The 18,511-nt window shown below is 32.3% G+C and overlaps 1 protein-coding gene across 5 annotated transcripts in view; it reads right to left on the bottom strand.

Moving 5' to 3' along the window:
- Window positions 1–18,511, bottom strand: part of Atrnl1 (attractin like 1) — an 833,524-nt gene that overhangs the window by 239,241 nt on the left and 575,772 nt on the right. For all 5 annotated transcript variants that reach the window (XM_063244803.1, XM_063244801.1, XM_063244804.1 and 2 more), the window contains one exon: window positions 16,686–16,793. In XM_063244803.1, coding sequence (XP_063100873.1) covers window positions 16,686–16,793 — 108 coding nt within the window. The remainder of the gene's footprint in view (window positions 1–16,685; window positions 16,794–18,511) is intronic.

Here is an 18,511-nt window from a genome sequence, read left to right as displayed (position 1 = left end):
AAACACAAATAAACAACCTGATGCTACACCTCAAACATCTAGAAAAAGAAGAGCAAGTCAAGCCCAAAGCCAAAAGAAGGAAGGAAATTATAAAGGTCAGAGCAGAAATCAATGCAATAGAGACTAAGAAAATAATACAAGGAATCAATGAATCCTTGAGTTGGTTCTTTGAGAGAATAAATAAAATTGGCAGGCCTCTAGCCAATCTAATTTTTAAAAGGAAAGAAAAAAAAACCTCAAATTCATACAATAAGGAATGAAAAGTGTAGTGATTTCATCACAGACCCCGTGGTAACACAAAAGATCATCAATACCTATTTTTAAAACCTGTACTGTGATAGGCTTGATAACACAGAAGAAATGGACAGATTCGTAGAAACATATGAATTACAAAAGCTGGGTCAAGAAGATATAAAACTGCTGAATAACCCAATTTCAATTAATGAAATTGAGAATGTAATTAAGTCCTTACCAACAAAGAAAAGCCCAGGTCCAAATGGATTTACTGTGGAATTCTACAAGAAATTTAAAGAAAATTTAATGCCAACACTCCTTAAACTCTTCAATGCATTGAAAGGTAAACAATTCTCCTTAACTCATTCCTGGAAGCAAACATTACTCTAATACCAAAACCTGAGAAAGACCCAACTAAAAAAGAGAACTATAGGCCAACCTCACTAATGAACATAAATACGAAAATTCTCAATAAAATTTTGGCAAGCAGAATGCAGCAAATCATCAAGAAGACTATACACCAACACTAAGTGGGAATCATCCTAGGAATGCAGAAATGCTTCAACATACGCAAATCAACAAATGTAATCCACCATATCAATAGAGCCAAAAATAAGACCCACATGATCATTTCTATAGATGCAGAAAAAGCTTTTGATAAGGTCCAACACTTATTCATGATAAAAATTTTACAGAAAATTGGAATAGATGATGTTTACCTCAATATGATAAAAGCCATCTATGACAAACCAACAGCCAGCATCATATTGAATGACCAAAAACTGGAAAGCCTTTACCCTAAAATTAGGAACAAGGCAAGGATGTCCATTATCACCCCTCCTATTCAATATAGTGCTGGAAATTTTAGCCAGAGCAATTAGACAAGAGAGAAATAAAAGGAGTAATGATAGGAAAAGAGGAAGTTAAATTATCATTCTTTGCAGATGACATTATACTCTACATAAAAGACTCCCAAAATGCCATTGAAAGACTTCTAGGCATAATAAATAAATCCAATATATAGCTGGATACAAAGTCAACACTCAAAAATCAATAGCATTTATATACACTAACAACAAAACCACTAAGAGAGAAATAAGAGAAACCCCACCCTTTACCATAGTATCCAACAAAATGAAGTACTTAGGAATTAATCTAACAAAAGAAGCAAAAGATTTATTGAAGAAAAATTATAATACCCTGAAAAAAATCGAAGAGGACCACAGAAAATGGAAAGACATTCCATTGTTCATGGATAGGAAGAACAAACATTGTGAAAATGACCATTCTCCCAAAATTGTTATACAGATTTAATGCAATCCCAATCAAAATGCCACTAGCATATCTCACAGATCTAGAGAAATTACTCCTAAAATTCATTTTGAACCAGAAGAGACTTAGAATAGCAAAGGCAATTCTAAGCAACAAAGGCAAGGAAGGAGGCATCACAACCTGACTTAAAGTTATACTACAATAAAATGTAATAGAATAAAATCTGTAATAAAATCGGCATGGTACTGGAGTGAAAGTAGATCTGAAGATCAATGGAATAGACCAGAAGATACAATTACAACTACAAACACACTCAGCCACCTTATCTTTGATAAAGGGGCCAAGCACATCCATTGGAAGAAAGCTAGTCTCTTCAAAAAACAGTGCTGGAAAAATTGGCTTTCATATGCCGAAAACTAAAACTAGACCCATGCCTATCACCATGTACTAAACTAAAGTCTAAATGGATCAAAGATCCAAATATTAAAACAGAAACACTAAATTTGTTAGAAGACAAAGTAGGTAGAAATCTTGAAGACAGAGACATAGGGGTAGGCAGAGAGTTTTGTTTTGTTTAATTTCAACATATGTGAAGGTGTCCACACCTTGTTTTGAAGAGAATGAGAGCCATTATGGCAGCAATTGTTGGCTTCCCTATTGTCTGGTCTTGAAGACCTAAAATACCTTCATCATCCTCTTCTGATCAATTTTATACTATTTTGTTTTATATGAATTCAGTGTATGTGAAGATATGGATAAGATATTTGGAAGAAAACAAGAGACTGTGATAGACAGGGTTGTCTTGCTTTGAAATCTGTGTCTCTTATACTGTTTTCTTATGATCTGTTTTGGTTCTGTTCAATTTTACCCTCTTTAAAACAAAATTTAAAAAGTAAAGGTAGGAAAAGAGGTATGCTCTTAGAGTGAATCTTGAGCAAATAAAAGTGTGGAAAAACAGTATGAGTGGACTAGTGTGAAAGAGAACATAGCTGTGGCAAGCTCAGTGGTGGCTGTCCTTTTCTATCTCCCACTTCTTGGGCTGAGGCTTTAATACCCTATTAAAAACTTGCTGGAACTCACCTGAAAATAGGAGATAGAACTCTGGCTCCACACGCAGGGCTTTGGGAACCATTCTGCATAGTTGTCCTAGAACTTTGTATTTATGAGGTCAGTCCTACTTCCCCAGCCAGTTTGTCAAACCCTAATATCCTGCCCCAGTAGGGAGACCAGGTATGTTACGTTATACAGAGGACTTTGACTTTTTTACTTTTCCTAAAAAGAGAGTGAGTCATTGGGGAATTTTGAGCAGATTGATATAAGTACATTCAAACTAGAAAGATCACTTTGGTAACAATGTAGAAAACGGTCAGGAGAAAGGTAAAGGCAGGGAGATTAGTGCAGAGGAAAAGGATGAAGGCTTGGAGTAGAGGAGTGGCTGGAATGCAGTGATGGATTTAAGATGTAGTTAGGTTCAGGGCTCAGTGATGATAGAAAAATAGAGATAGAGTAGGAGTAGGATATATCTTAGATAATAGCAAAGTTTTGGTGTTAACTACTACAGCATTTAAAATGTATTCTTTATCGTTTTTATTGTTCTTAAACCTTAATCTTAACATACTCAGTGCACTTTTTGCAGGGGATCTTCTAATATTGTGGTAAAATGATGAAATTGATTAAAGTATGATCACAATATCAAAGTTAAATCCCTGTCACATGAAACAACTCAAAATTTCCTTTAACCCCTTTTTAAATGGTACCAGTAATCAAACTCACAGCTTCACGCTTGCCAGAAAGGCGCTGTATCACTGAGCTATACCTCATCCCCTTCAATCATTTATTCATCTACTCTTTCTTGCCTTTCCAGAAGTGATCTTTACATTTGTTTCCTTGGTCTTTTTCCAGCTTTCACCTCCCTTTTTATTATAACATACAGGTTTTTGTTCTCCTTCAATATTTCTTCTCCCCATAGAATCTTTCTCTTGAAACTTCCAATCTATTAAATCATCATTTTATTCATCTTATTTCATTCCTTCTTTCTAGCATTATCCATTTCAAAATGATACTTTATCTTTTTTTTTTCTTTTTTGTTTTGGGGATCAGGACCTTGTACTTGCCAGGTAGGCACTGTGCCACTGAGCTATATTCCCGACCCTCAAAGTGATACTCTTTATCTTGTTGCCTCCATTTTCTTATATTCAATCTAGACCCCCTTGTCATACTTCTGTCATTCAATAAAAACTATGTTCTCAGAAGTCAGAGACTCTGACAGGGATACAATTTTAAGGAAAGTCTGGAAAACGTAAGATCCTGTTTCAAAGTTTAAAAATAAAATAAAGTAAAATGAGCTAGGAATGTAGCTCAAGGAGAGACCCTTGGTTCAATCCCTGTGGCAGTGAGAGGAGAGAGAGAGAGAGCAAGAAACTGTTTCACAATCAGTGATGCCATCTCCTCCTTTGCACTCATCTTCACTGACAGCAATAAAACAAATGACATCTTCACCACTTCATCTTCTTGACATGGCCTCTTTTTCTTAGTTCTAATGGTTCTCAACTATCTCCTTGTGCATCTACACTGTTTTCTCATTCTGTCATTTTAATCTTTCTTTCCTTTCATAGATCATATCCTAGCAATATTTCTAGATTCCAACTTTGATTCTTTTCTAATCAAGTATGCATGACTCCAAGTGTATATGAAGAATTCCTAAAATTCTGACTTCTCCTGCCCTTTGCCCCAGATTTTATACCAATATTCAATTATTTAATGTAAATATTGTGTCTTTGTAGTTTTAAATAATATTTGTTCCTTTGCATTTAACAACCATTACTGCATGGAATAGCCTCTCAACTTTTTTCTTTATTATAATTATTCTTCAGTCCAATTGATACTATAAAAATATCCCACATACAATTTTTCTAAAATCAATCATGAAACTCATCTGCTTAAAACTCTTTTGTGTGGTACATGAAACTTTGTTAAAGTTGACTTCCACAATGCATTTCTGTGTTTTCTACCTTAATCCTTACAATGGCTTCTTCATTTAGCTTATTCCTGCTGTTTCACCATTTTCACATTTTTCTAGTGTGCTACACTTCTTTCAAATCATCCCCCAACCCAGACCTATCCTTACTTCTATCTGTTGATATTTTGCCTATCTTTAAACACCAAGATCAGCTAGGCCAATTACTCATGAATCATTCCGCCATGCATTTAGTATTACATTCTTTTTTCTCTTGTGTGTACTTTTAGTATTAATTACATTATACGTTTTATTTAGTTTTTATATGTTCAATTTCTCCTGTTAGTCTACAGTTTCTGGAAGATAGAGGGCACATTTTTTTTTTATATCTTATCTTTTGTACTGCTTTGCACATACTAAGTTTGGCAAATATTTATTCATAATCTGTAGACGTTTTTCTAAAGTGAAATTTGCAGTATAAAACATGGTACAATAAAATTAGATTTTTTTATTTTAATTTTGTACGATATGTTAGGGATGAGGGAAGAAATTAAGAAATAATCACTTCATGACAATTTCACCTAAACTTTATACATATGGTAGTCAGTTCCATTTTTATATGCCATTAATTGTTAACCCAGAGACTTTCTTCATGAACAAAATGAAAAAGGAATATAATAAATGTGAATCAAATTACAAAGTATAAATATGAACAATAGTCTTTGGTATAAAAAGTATAGGAACTATGACTCATGATAAAAATAAAATCTTCATTGAAGTAGATTTTCAGGTTCAATAGCCTAAATTTTGACCTTGATGCTACTTCATTTTTTAAGACAGATGAGAACATATGAAAATATTTATTTAGTTATTATGCTTTCTCAATCTATACATATGTAATATCTAGCTCCACATTTCCAACATCTCACATTTTACTGTATAGTTTTTGTTCCATTTTATAGTATTTTATGAATTATTATAATTAGTTACTGCATTGAGGATATAAATCTGATATCTACTAATATAGATAAAATGAAGACAGTATGAGTCATATTAGTAACTGATTATATATGAAACATTAATTATATTACACAAAAATATAAAGTTAGTGCAAAAACTGTTTTAGGGACTAATAGGTTAATAAAATATCTGAACAAAAATCAAAATGTAAATACTGAAATACAATAAATCCTTCAAGATGATCTAAAGTAACAATTTTTGATTTCTTTTATTTCTCCCACTACTCTAAAGATCAAGTTTGTTATACACTTTGGGGCTTCATCTTAGGTTTATTTATTTGTTTGTTTTCTTAATGTATGTTTGCGCTCATCTTGGGGCATCTGTATGTGTCCGTATTGCAACTGCATCATTTTTGTCTCCCTTCTACTGTTCACTCTCTATTTTCCATCATTCCTCAGATCCCCTTCCCATGTCCACAGAGTGTTGTTTCCTATCAGGTGTTGTTTATTTTACTCTTTAACCTTCAGTGTCTGATTTATTTCATTCAGTCTTATGGTTTTAAGATGCATTAATTATACTACAACTGATCCAAACTCATCCTTGTTTATGGTTAAGTACCACAAATAACATCATATTTTCTTTATTTATCTACTGATGGGTATATAGGTCTCTTCTATGTTTTATTCGTTGTGAGTTGTGTTGTTATAAACATGAATGTTTATATATCACTATAATATGATGGCTTTAACTCTTTTGGAAGATAATCCAGAGCAAGTAGAGTTGGGTCAAATGGAATTCCTATTAGCTTTTTTGAAAACTTTCTGCATTGTTTTCCAGAATGGTTGCACTAGTTTATATTCCCACCAACAATGTAGAAGGGTTCAACATTTGTTTTTGAGTCCATGATAATAGTGTTCTTAAAATAAAAAGATGAAATCTCAACGTTAGTTTGATTTGTACTTCTTTAATGGTCAAAGATGCTAAATACTTTCTTCATGAACTTATTGGCCCTTTGTACTTCTGAGCAGTGTCCATTCCAACTGTCCACTTTTGATGGTCTTTAGTTTTAGAGGGAGTCTAATAATTTGAGTTCTCTATGTATTCTAGATCTTAGTCTTCAGCCAAGAAGTAGCTGGTAAAAGTTTTCCCATTCTGTACGTTGTCACTTCACTCTTTAGGTTGGTTGTTTCCTTTTTTATTTGATATAATCCTATTTGTTGATTCTGGGTATTATATCTTATGTACATGGGGTTCTGTTCAGGAAGTCCTTGCTTATGCTTTAAGAGTTTTACTAATCTTTATCTTCCAGCAGCTTTAGTATTTCTGTTTTTATATCTAAATCTTTGATTATTTTTGATTTGATTTTAGTAGAGTGGGAGATATAGATCTAAATTTGCTTCTCTGCACATGGATTTTTTTTACAAAAGGGTCAATAAATACTGAAAACAGCGTCTTTAACAAATTGTGGCAGGAAACAGGCTATCCACCTTTTATGTCATTCTTAATTCATGTTTCAATCAATCATGAAATTCATAATAATTCTGCTCAAAATCAAATCTTCTACTACAGAAAATCTTATAGAAAACATTGTATGTTACATTGTCTTGGTGATAAATGTCTTTTATATCTTTAAGAGAGAACTGGGAATCCAAATCCTTCCTTACCTCAAGAGTGTACCTATAAAAGTGTACTTATAAAAAAGTTTCCTTTATATTCCAAATAATTTTCTTAAAATGCAATTTTTATCTTCTAAAGTATTTGTTATGATGAAATTTTGAAACACATTACCTCAACAGAGTTTCCATCTCTCTACTACCAGCTGAAAATCCCCTGTTTCTGAGGCAAATGCTTCCTGGAGCTAGGGTGACTACAAACAGATTTTGCATTTTTCACATGTTCTGAATTAGGGAATTCATGTTTAAGGTTTCACTCTTTAGTAACTGCACAGACAAAAACACCAGGATGGTAAAGATTTTATAGAAGCTTCTTCAGGAAAGAGGTGCAAACACCAAAAGGGAAGTCAATATAGTGCCTAATAGAGTATGCCTAGACTCTCTGGTCTCTAAGATGGTAAAGAAAAAGCAGAATTGTTAGACTGACCCTCCCTGTTCTAGAGTTTTATGAAGTACCAAGAGTAGGGAATTCTGGGCTTGAGTCTTTCTATTCCAGTAGCCCATTGCTAAGTAAAAAGAATCTCTTTCCCAGCCAGATAATTTGTTACTCCTTGATAAGATGACAAAACTCAAATTAGTAAATGGTGACAATGAAAATGAAAAGCCAAGGATAGGGAGAGAATCAGCAATTCAAAGAGATCCTATGGCAAGGACAATTAACTTGTGAAAGATAAACTGTGGGCAACTTAAGTAGAATTCTCAAACTTTAAAATAATCAAATGCTTAATAAAATACTATGTACTTTTTAATGCATTACTGAGATTTCAGGCATAGGGAATGCTCTTAGTAAACAATCTAAAACTAGAGAGGGGAAACAATGAACAGCAAGCAAACACAAAAGCAGAGTTACTCCGGAAGAAGGAGAAAGTCAAATATAAGATCTCCATAAAGTAAGAAGCTCAAGCTTGATATTCTTGCACCACCCAGGGACATTGGAAGAAGTGGTTAAAACTAATGGCAGGTTATTGGATTCTAGTAGAAGCAAGTCTCCTTGGAAGACATAGAAAATTGAGGGGGAAATTTAAAAAGATAATGACAGAATTTTTTTAGAAGTAACTAAAGACCAATGTCCTCAAACATAGGAAGCATAAACTATGCCAAGTCATTTAAATACAAATATATTTATCTTTAGGTAAATAATGGGAAAGTTGCAGATCAAAGCCAGAGATTTTGAAAGACACTGGAGAGAAAAGCTACATCAGCTACAAAAGAATAACAATATAGATTTCTAATTATTCAGTAGCTAAAAATAAACCTCAAGGCCAGAGACCATAACAATTTTCAGAGAAGTAAAATGTTTGAGTACAACCTTTCTACTGCAAAATAACTGGATCCTTGCTAAAGTGTATTTCAAATACATTTCCTGGATTGTAAACATAAAGAGATTTTTCTAAGGAATTAACTGAAACCGGAGAGGCAGACAGAATCATAAGTGTAAGAGAATTTATTGTCAAAATTCACATGCTAAAAATGTTCTTAAAGATAAATATCAGAAGATGGAAATATATTTTACAGCAAAGTAAAATAACAAAGTAAATTTAAATACATATCGATCATGTAAACAACATGTTTAATTCATTCTTTGGTAACAAAGAGTGACAATGACAAATCTCAGAGGATTAAAGAAAATGACAGGAGTAATCACTAAAAGAAAAAGAATACACAACAAAAAAATCAATTGAGAATAAAAGGGAACATTAATGTTTTAAAAAAGAAAAAGGTAAAAAATAGAAAATTCAGAATAAACAAAAAGCAAATTAAGAGTCTGAAAAATATTACCAAAGTATAAAAATAATCTTTTAACAAAAAAAAGTAATATGCAGAAAGGAAAATATTTATAGAAAACATTTTTAAAAGGTTTAATATATTTGACATAAATAAGGCAATGAATATTCCAATATAAAGATAAAGAAAGTCTGCCATTTCCAAGTTTCCTTTAATTAATATAGTATTTCATATGTAATGAGAGTACTACCAATAAAATGCTTTTAAAATAAAAGAGAACAAGAGAATAAAGGGTAACAAAATTAAAGTCTAGGAGAAATACCAGTGGTTAAAAATATAGAAATTATTCAATTTCCCCAATAATAAGAAATCTGATTTTAAAGATAATGTTTTATGTATCAAATTAACAATTTTATTTAAAATGCTAACAATTTTGATGAGGAAGTAAGAAAACAGAAATTCTTATCTTTTGCTAAAGATAAGCATAAAAATACGGATATTTTAAGAAATCAAAAAGCACAATCTCTCTAGATTCACAGGTCATAATTTTTGGCATAATTGTTTTTCTAAGTAAGGACAACAGCTATATACAAAAATTAATTATAATCTTACTATGAAACTTTAATCAAGAAAATTGAAAATACATGAATAAATGATGGTACACTACAAAATAATTTAAAAAGAAAGTTTTGAGTCAAACTTAGTAGTGGAAAATGTTCTTAACATGGAAAGAAATAATATGTATATCTCATATACAATATGTTTTTAGTTTTTAAAATATACATATATGCACAAGAAGAATGTTATAGAAAAGAAATGATATTTCTGGTAGTGAATATTTATGGATTGTTGAAAGATGGTAAATTTTAAATTTCATTTCTGCATTAATGTTTTTGTATAATGAGGATATGTTATTTACACCATTATAATAAAGTATTAATGATAAATTGTAATGCAGTAATAATGGTAAATATTTATGTAATAATGTATATTTGTTTTTTTATTAGTACATGTTTGCAGTACATGCAGTTACAATGATCTTGGGGATGGATGCAAGCACATAATACATTTTGATTCTTTTTTAAATAGTCTTCCTGTTCCCTCCTGCATCCTCCCTTCTCCTTTAAATCCCCTTTCTTAACTTTTGTTCTTATTGATATTATTAATCTTATAATTATGACAGGTAATGTTTATATTCATTAAGGTTATTAGGTTCCTGTATATGGCATATCTTTATTCTACTTAGTTCCCTTTTTCTTCCCCTTCTTTTCTTGTCCACATTCTCTTGGATTCCTTCCCATTTACAAGAGGTCTATCCCCTTGTCTCTTTATAGCTATCCTTTATTATGCTTTTTGTACTTTGGCTTACTCAAATGAAACATACTGTAAGTATTTAAGCTTGTGTGTCTGATTTATTTCACTCAATCTTACATTTGTCAGATGAATTCATTTCTAACAAGCATCTCAAATTTGTCCTTTATAACCAAGTAGTATTCCATTACGTATAGATAATACATTTTCTTTATTTGATCTTTATTTGATGTATTTGCAGGCTGCTTCCTGGATTTAGTTATTGTAAATCATGTTACTATAAACATTGGTACACATGTATTGCTGTAGTATGATGACTTTAACTTTTGAGGAAGATACTTAAAAGAGGGATAGCTGGGTCCTATGGAATTTCTAATTTTAGCTCTTTAAGGAAGTTGCACACTGATTTCCACAACAATTGTACCAATTTGCATTCCCACCAATAGTGTAGTAGAGTTCCTTTTTCCGCTGCAACCACACTACCCAGTAACACAATCATGCTTTTAAAATACAAGTATCAAAAGACAGCTACCACACTGACAAATAAAGGAAAATAATCCCATCCCTGGGACTATTGTATGTGAGGACAGCAAGACAGGAATGAGAAGACAGAAAGCCCACATAAAGCAGCACAGTAGCATAAGGGATATCTCCAGGGAGAGAGATACTCCAAGTCTGGGGATACCATCATCATCACATACAGAACCAATCAGAAAACCCGGTGCTGGGATCACCGGGTTTACAGGGATCCACCAGAGGATTCACTTTTCAATCTTTCATTTGCATGTGGCTACAAGCAATCAAAAACAGTGTCCAGATCTTTTACAGGAAGCCAAGCACGTTTTATTAATAGGACAGTTTACACATGGTGCTTTGTCAAGTGAATGTTTGATAGGATGACTGTTCTAATGCCTTATTTCCACAGAAGGAAGAAAACCACAAAATTTAGGTACAATAGACTCCTCTCCCTTCCCCTTGGGGCTGCTTTGAACCTTTTCATCTGCCCACAGTCAATGTTTAGAGTGTACTTATTTTACACCTTCAATAAATTTATACCTTCACTGCCTTTTCCAGATTTCTTCTCCAGTTCTTTGTTTAGGACACCAAGAATCTGTGAAGAAGCCTCACAGGTCTCACCATCTGGTAACAAATGGCTTTTCCCACTCTCCTAGAACTGGGCTCATGCTGTTTTGAAAGAGAAGTCAGCAGTCCCCTTAACATGAAAGATGCTTCTTTATGTAAGATTAGAATTGAACAATGTGTCTGCTACCTTGGAGGAGAGGTTTCTTACATAATGTGCCAGACCAAACTATTTCATTGAGAAGTGATTTCAACATAATGTCAAAATAAGCACTGTTAGGGCTACCACTTGAAAAGCATATTCCAAGTTAGATTAGTTAGGTTAGTTAGAGGGGATTGAATTCATGAATACTTTCTACATATTCCAATGTCATTATGAACAAAAAAAGCACTCCAAAGCTATGATTTTCTTTATATATGAGAAAAATCGAAATATTATATATAAATGAAAACCCTAGTGTAAAGTCATTAAATATATATATAGAATAGTAACAAAATTATCAATGTAGCTGAAAGTAATCATACTGTACATACTGTTTTCATTATTAGCATACTCGATTATAATAACCAAATAAATCCATCTTAAATTATTTTGTTTCTAAAGCAATTTACAAAGCTCAGATAGTTTTATAGGACAGAAATAACTGAAAGTTATTTTATGAGAAACACCTAATTAAAAGAACAGAAAGCCTACTGGTGAGTTATTACAGTTTAGTAAAACAATAATTTGGATAATAATTGACAACTATTGAAATTCCTTAATATACTAACAGCTTCCATATGAAAGTTTTCCTTAAGATGCACAATTACCTATGGTTATTTGAGTACATGGAATTAAAAAACACTATACTTCTATATCTATAAGCAGCTTTACCATAACAAAAAAAATTCCATAGCTACCAAAGCAGCAAAGATGAATTCTTGGTTTGAACTAAAATCAACATACATAAAGAGTGGTGTGGGGAAAAAAAATCTTTGGGACAATCTGAAATTCCAAATTCTCATTCTTGCTCTGTTAGTGACTGAAACTGTAACCTTGAACAACAGCCTTGAGTGCTCAAAGCCTCAGTTTTCTAAAAAAGGAGAAAAAATAAAAGAAAAAAAAAAAAGAAAAGAAAATTTGCTTCACTTATTTTATAAAACTGACCCAATGTTCAAATGAGATTTATGTATTCTATGTGAATAAATTTTGAAAAATTTGCATTTTCACACCTATTTAAACATTCAGTTGTTCATACTGAATAGGAAGATCAAATTTTAGGCCCTAACCCTGGCTTTTATATCCATCTTCATCTGTATCATCTAGACTGCTGTCTCTAGCATGCATTCTTGATATACACCTAAGCATTAAGATACTAAAATACACCTCAAAGTCAACTATATTTTCAAATAGATTATAGTGGATTAGAAAGAAACAACATCTAGTATAATATGCATATGACTTTTTGTCTCTTAATGCAGAAATAGTGATTAGAAGCACTCATTTTGAATAAGTGGCAAAAATTTAAAGCATTCATTATGTGCCAAATTCAATTTAAGTGACTAAACTTGGAGATCAAGACTCATATTTTATACTTTTATTACATGTTTTATTTTTTCCCTGTTAAATAGTGATGTTCACAATTATAGAAAGATAATACAGATATATAAAAATGAATTGTCCATATGTACGATGTACACTGATATAACTATTAGGAATTTAGTAAAACATACCTTTTTCTATATTTTATCAAAAGTGAAATCATACTGTATATATCATTTTATAATTTAGATTGAAAATTCTTTATTATTATTTATTAAAATGTTTTCTAATTTTTCAGTAGTATAAGTAGCAGGAGAAGATAATTGGCTTAATTTAATTATAAATAAAAGTTGAAATCAGTAATAATATCCCAGAAAAAATTATTAGTGATGTGGAGGGAGCCATTAAGAATGTTGGTGCAGTTGGGGTGGAATGTCAACATGATTGGTTTTGGGATCCATCCAGGGGATTGTTGGAGCATACTTCTGGATGTGGCTGGTTAGGTCATCAAGGCATTAGGTCCTTCATTCCTTCCTCACTGGCACTGTTCACCCACTCTGTTTCCTGACTCCCTTGAACTAAGCATTTGCTTTGCTACAACCTTCGTCCATAATGTTTCTGCCCTGGAACTAGAGGACAATGGACTGAAGCCTCTTCATATATGAATGAATTATATTGCAGTAAAGTTTTTTTTTTAAATTTTATTTTATACATTAATAATTTGAACTTGTTTCTCTGATAAAAAGAGCTTTGCTCAATCAGAGACTGCATGATTTTTTTTTTTCTTTTTCTCAATCTTAAGTTTCTGAAAACTGGTGGTAAGAAAGAAATACAGAAATTACTCATTCAAAGAACTGAGTAATAGTAAAAGTAAGAAAAATCTCAATGTTAATACAATGCTTTGAGGGACAGAAAACACTTGCACAAAAGGTCTAGCAGCCAAAAAAAAATCAAATGACCTGTTCCCTTTCATAATTTTAAATTTAGAGAAGACATACAAGAAATAGGAATGTTCATGAATTCAGAGACATAATCACTAATTTATAATTCACACAAAATATTCAAGAAAAAACTTAAAAATACAGAAGTGATTAGGCAGTGATAACCTGCATTAGTAAGGGATAGACTTGTGTTTTCTGAATTGATGACATGTACTCTATCTGCCTGGGCAGGAAAGCAGAACCAGCCCACTGCCAGCCCAAGAATGCAGACTAATGACAGGATTATCCCAGACCTCAGCTTGACTGAGGAATCTAATAGTCACACATGTAGATGGCTACACAACTCCTACTGAGCATTTGTTTCTGCCCAATCCAACTGCTGCCTAGGCAGTTGCATCAATTTATATTTATAGTTTTTAACTTGGGAAGAAATACAGAATATGTACATTTTCAGCCATTGAAGCAAAATTTATGAATACTGAGAAATGTGAGTCTTGAGATTCAAAAAGGATAATTGGGATCATTTACAAAGGGCAAAGAATAAAATGGGTAACAGACACCAGACAAGAAAGTGTTATTTTTAAAATTTTGAATAAAAAGCCTAATGTTTTACATATAAGTGAGTTATTTACATGTAAAATGAATATATAAATAAATTGGTAGGTATTTAATTGCTTAAAGAGAATGCTACACAAAATTTCTTAAAAGTTCTCTTGGTATAGTTTATCTTAGTGAGAAAGAAAGAAATATATGAGCAAACAACTAGAAATAAAAAGGAAAATATATTTAAATATGTCATAATAAACAATATCAGTATCAAAAATTGCAGGTATTAATTTTGTTTGAGTGGCACAGTTGAAGAATATGTATCAATAAGCTCTAAACAGTGCTAGAGAAAAATAATTACCACCATCATGATAAATGGCCCTAAAGCCTCAGGTGTTCAGAACGTGCCTGGATCACTGGGTGCTGCACTCAGTGCATTCATCTAGTGGTGAGTTCAGAGGCTGCACATACTGCTAGAAAGTGGCCCAATGGTCAGAAGGTCAGAAGAGGCAAGTTCTTCAGGATGTTCCCTGGGGTGTGTAGCTTCCTCTCTAGCTCTAGACTTCATGGGCTTTCTGGCTGCCATGAGGTGAGCAACTTTCTCCATGCAGTTTCTGCCTCGCAGCTAGCCGACTATGGACTGAAATTTCTAAAAAGCATGAGCGCAAATAAACCCGTCCTCCAAAGGTCCTGGGTGTTGTGTCTCATCAGTGAGAAAAGTGACTAAGACAATAAATAAGTGAAGGATACTATTGAGAAACTTAAAAATAGAATATGAACTACTAAATTTAGTATACAAAAATTAATTTATATTCCAGAAACTGGGAAAAGAATAGTAATTTCTGTCAGTGTAAACACCAATCAAATGACAGATTTTACAGGGTGGACATAGGCATAAAGCAGTACAGAGAGAAGTTGCAAATAAGAGAGTGAAAGTCTGTGCTGCCAGGCTTTAATTTTACAAATTAAAACAAAGTAGGGGTAGATAGTTTTAAACCCTGCAAAACAAAATGTAAAGTTTTAAAAATTCACAAAAAAGGAGATAGAAATTTGGAAAAAAAAAATAACAAGACACAATGATTGTGAACAGACATAGGATTAATTGCTATCAAGGAGCAAACGAAAAACTGAGTTGAAATACATGTATGTTACCTACACATTTCCATGTGTTTGCAGGTTTTCAAGTTCTTTGACTATTTCTTGTCCCCTTTGCCTATCTGTGTGTACTACTTATATTCACTTTTTTATGGTTTCACTTTTAGCCCTATTTGAAACTATCTTAAACAGATGGAGAGAAAAAGAGTATTGGATTCAAACAGTCCAGGTTTTCTGTTTGACAGAAGTTTTGTACTAACATTATTTGAAACAAGGGCCCAAAGGAAATCACAGAATTTGCTGTAACTTTTGTTTACTCCTTCTGTCTCTTTTCCAATGTCTTCTCAAGTAATGGAAGACAGACCCATACATTTCCTCATGTTCTAAGCTTTTACTGAAATCTGACATCTAGAATAGCAAAAAGGCAATTACACAAAAGTTAAACACACACAAAAATATGGTATTTCCTCTAAAGGCCAGCAGAATGCATAGAACCCATGAGTTATAATTTAGTTATTTTCAGAATAAAGAAAAAAGTTATAGAAAGACTCAAGTATATCTACATTCTAGGTAGAATGTATTTCTATATTCCCTGCTTTGCTTGAAGAAAAGCACATTCTGAAAACAGCAACATATAATTAGCCAAATAATTGTATTTTTAAAAAGAATGAAATATTTCATTTCTAGAAGTTTTTAATCTTGTACCTTAAACATTGTACCATAAATAAAATAACAAGCATACAATTAAATTAGTATGCTTCAGAATTCTTTGGTTACTCATTAGTCACAATCTGAATTTTTCCTGTTTGGGGGTATTTTTTTCAGAAACTATTTTATACATTATTTTAGAATTCTAGTATCACATTCACATGTATAAATGATTTATTTCACTGTACTTTTTCTAAACTGGTGATGAAGGAATATTCACTATATTTTATACTTCTCTACAATTAAAACCACAACTATGTAATTAAAATGCAACTCATCTCCGCCCACCTTTTATAGTAAACTTTGTAAACAATGATAGATGTGAACTTAGCTAAGGACCTTGGATATTCTAAGAACTAAATATAGGTGTTTTATTTCTCCCACCATACTTACATCTTAAATTCTTTTAGCTCCTATCTGTCAGGGGAAGGCTGCCAGGTGAGCAGTCTGTCACTCTTGCCTAGGCTAATAGATTCTCCAGTGGCTTTTGTTACAGCTCATATCATACCATTAAAACTATTGAAAATGGCTTAACATATGTAGCCGAACCTTGTCAACTCTAGATAATCAGAGTCTGTGTGTCTTCACAAGCAGATGCAGATTAGAGAAGCAATAGAAATATGCAAATCGTAGTGACCCCTTTTCAGCATCATTGTTCCTACCTCTAATGGCCCTCTCAGAAAGTCCGCTTGTTCAGCTCCCACTTCCAGGGCTACATCAACAGAAGCAAAGGGTCGGCTGGCCATCTGCTGTCTTTCTCGGAGCAGTTGCTGGATGGGGTTAAAAATGACGTGTTAAAATAGGCTTAAAAGCACATTAAACCCAACAATACCTGATTTTATTTTTGAATAGAACTGAAAATTTAGGAATCATTTTATACACATATACATATCTAGAGAGCTGAGGATAAAAATAACCTTTCCCCATGGCCTCTATTTCCATAGAGGCATTAAATGTTTAGTGTATACAAATAACTTTCCCTAACCTCTCCCCTCACTATTCCCACAGGCCTAAGAAACGTACTCAAAGGCACTTTGTAAATCTCACGTGATAGGTGCTACTTAAATAAAAAGTGCTATTATGATCATGGCTATGCCAATTTTACTTTACAAAAGAAAATAGATAAAAATGATTCAGAATGATAACGAAAATTTGTCAAAATGCATATGCAGAGATTATCTGCCAAGGCTAAGCTTTGCATGTTGTCAGGATACCTTATGCATTGCTATGGAAGCAGCAGGAATTTATAGTGTTTGCATCTTCATTCAAAAACTCTATGCTCATTATTTAAAATGAGAAGTGACTAATGAGCTTCAGAAATTTTGTTTCCCAAATTTCTAAAGCACCCCTAGCTATTTGTACTTTATCCTTATGCCTAATCTGGAATTTGCCCAATCTAAAACCAATAAAGGAACAAGGCCTAACATACTACCAAACTAATTTATATTTCTGCCTCTCTTTGTAATTATAATATTCATTAAGTCATGATAAGAAAAAATTGATGAGCAGCCCTAGATATTACAAATCTTGTCTTCTCATTCTATTCAGCTAATAAAATTATTATTAAATATTAAAAGATCATGAGCAATCCAATTAAATACTCTTTCAAATGAGAAGAAAATCATATTGAAGAAGGCAGAATCCTTGAACACAATGAATGGCTTCATTGTTTATAGAGTTTTGAGAAACTCACTAGCATGAACTTAAAACCTTAACTATCGGTCTTTGAAAGTACATGTATGAAGCACTGTGATGCATGATTCACACAATTTCCTTGTAAATGAAAAAGGAACACAAATCAACACCTAATGGCAGTTTATTATTTAACACTTTTAACACATGTGACACAGCAGTGACAGTGTTCATCAGGTAAAGATCTAAACCATAAATTAAAACCTTGCTCTATCATTATTAAAAATGAACATTCATACAATAATGTAGAATACAAGAAATACAATTGTTAATGACAGTTCTAAGAAACAAAATTTTTCTAGAATTAGTGAATTCATATTAAAAATACACAAAGTGAAAACTGTGATGTACCTTACCAAATTACTCATTTCAATATAAATTCAAAGTTATATTAGTAAAAATGCAATATATCAAACTAATAGAATTTTTACTGTGCCTCTCTCTTTGTCTTTGGTAGAAAACCATACACACCAACATGTACATGTATCCCTTCATTTCTCAAAATATGCAATCTGCCACTCCCATGAAATACACAAGTAGCATGGAGAAAATGTAAATTTTAGTTTGTGCTCAGGCATAACTTTTTAAAGATTTTCCTTGACAATTTTCTTTAATAACATTAACTCTTCCCAATTACAAATGATATTTGATATAATTACTATTTAAAGACAAGTAACATGTTTTTTCATCTTATCTTCTCTATACCCCTAAAAGTAAGATATGCAAAATAAATGAGTATTCACTATTCCAAATCTTAATACAAATTGATAAATACTCCAAATTTACTATTTTGGTA

Source organism: Cavia porcellus, unplaced genomic scaffold (genome assembly GCF_034190915.1).
Source record: "Cavia porcellus strain 051 isolate PalLab524CR breed Dunkin Hartley unplaced genomic scaffold, mCavPor4.1 scaffold_2, whole genome shotgun sequence".
NCBI classification, from domain to species: Eukaryota; Metazoa; Chordata; class Mammalia; order Rodentia; family Caviidae; genus Cavia; species Cavia porcellus.
Note: the sequence above shows the minus strand (reverse complement) of the source record. Positions and strands in the feature narration are given on the sequence as shown.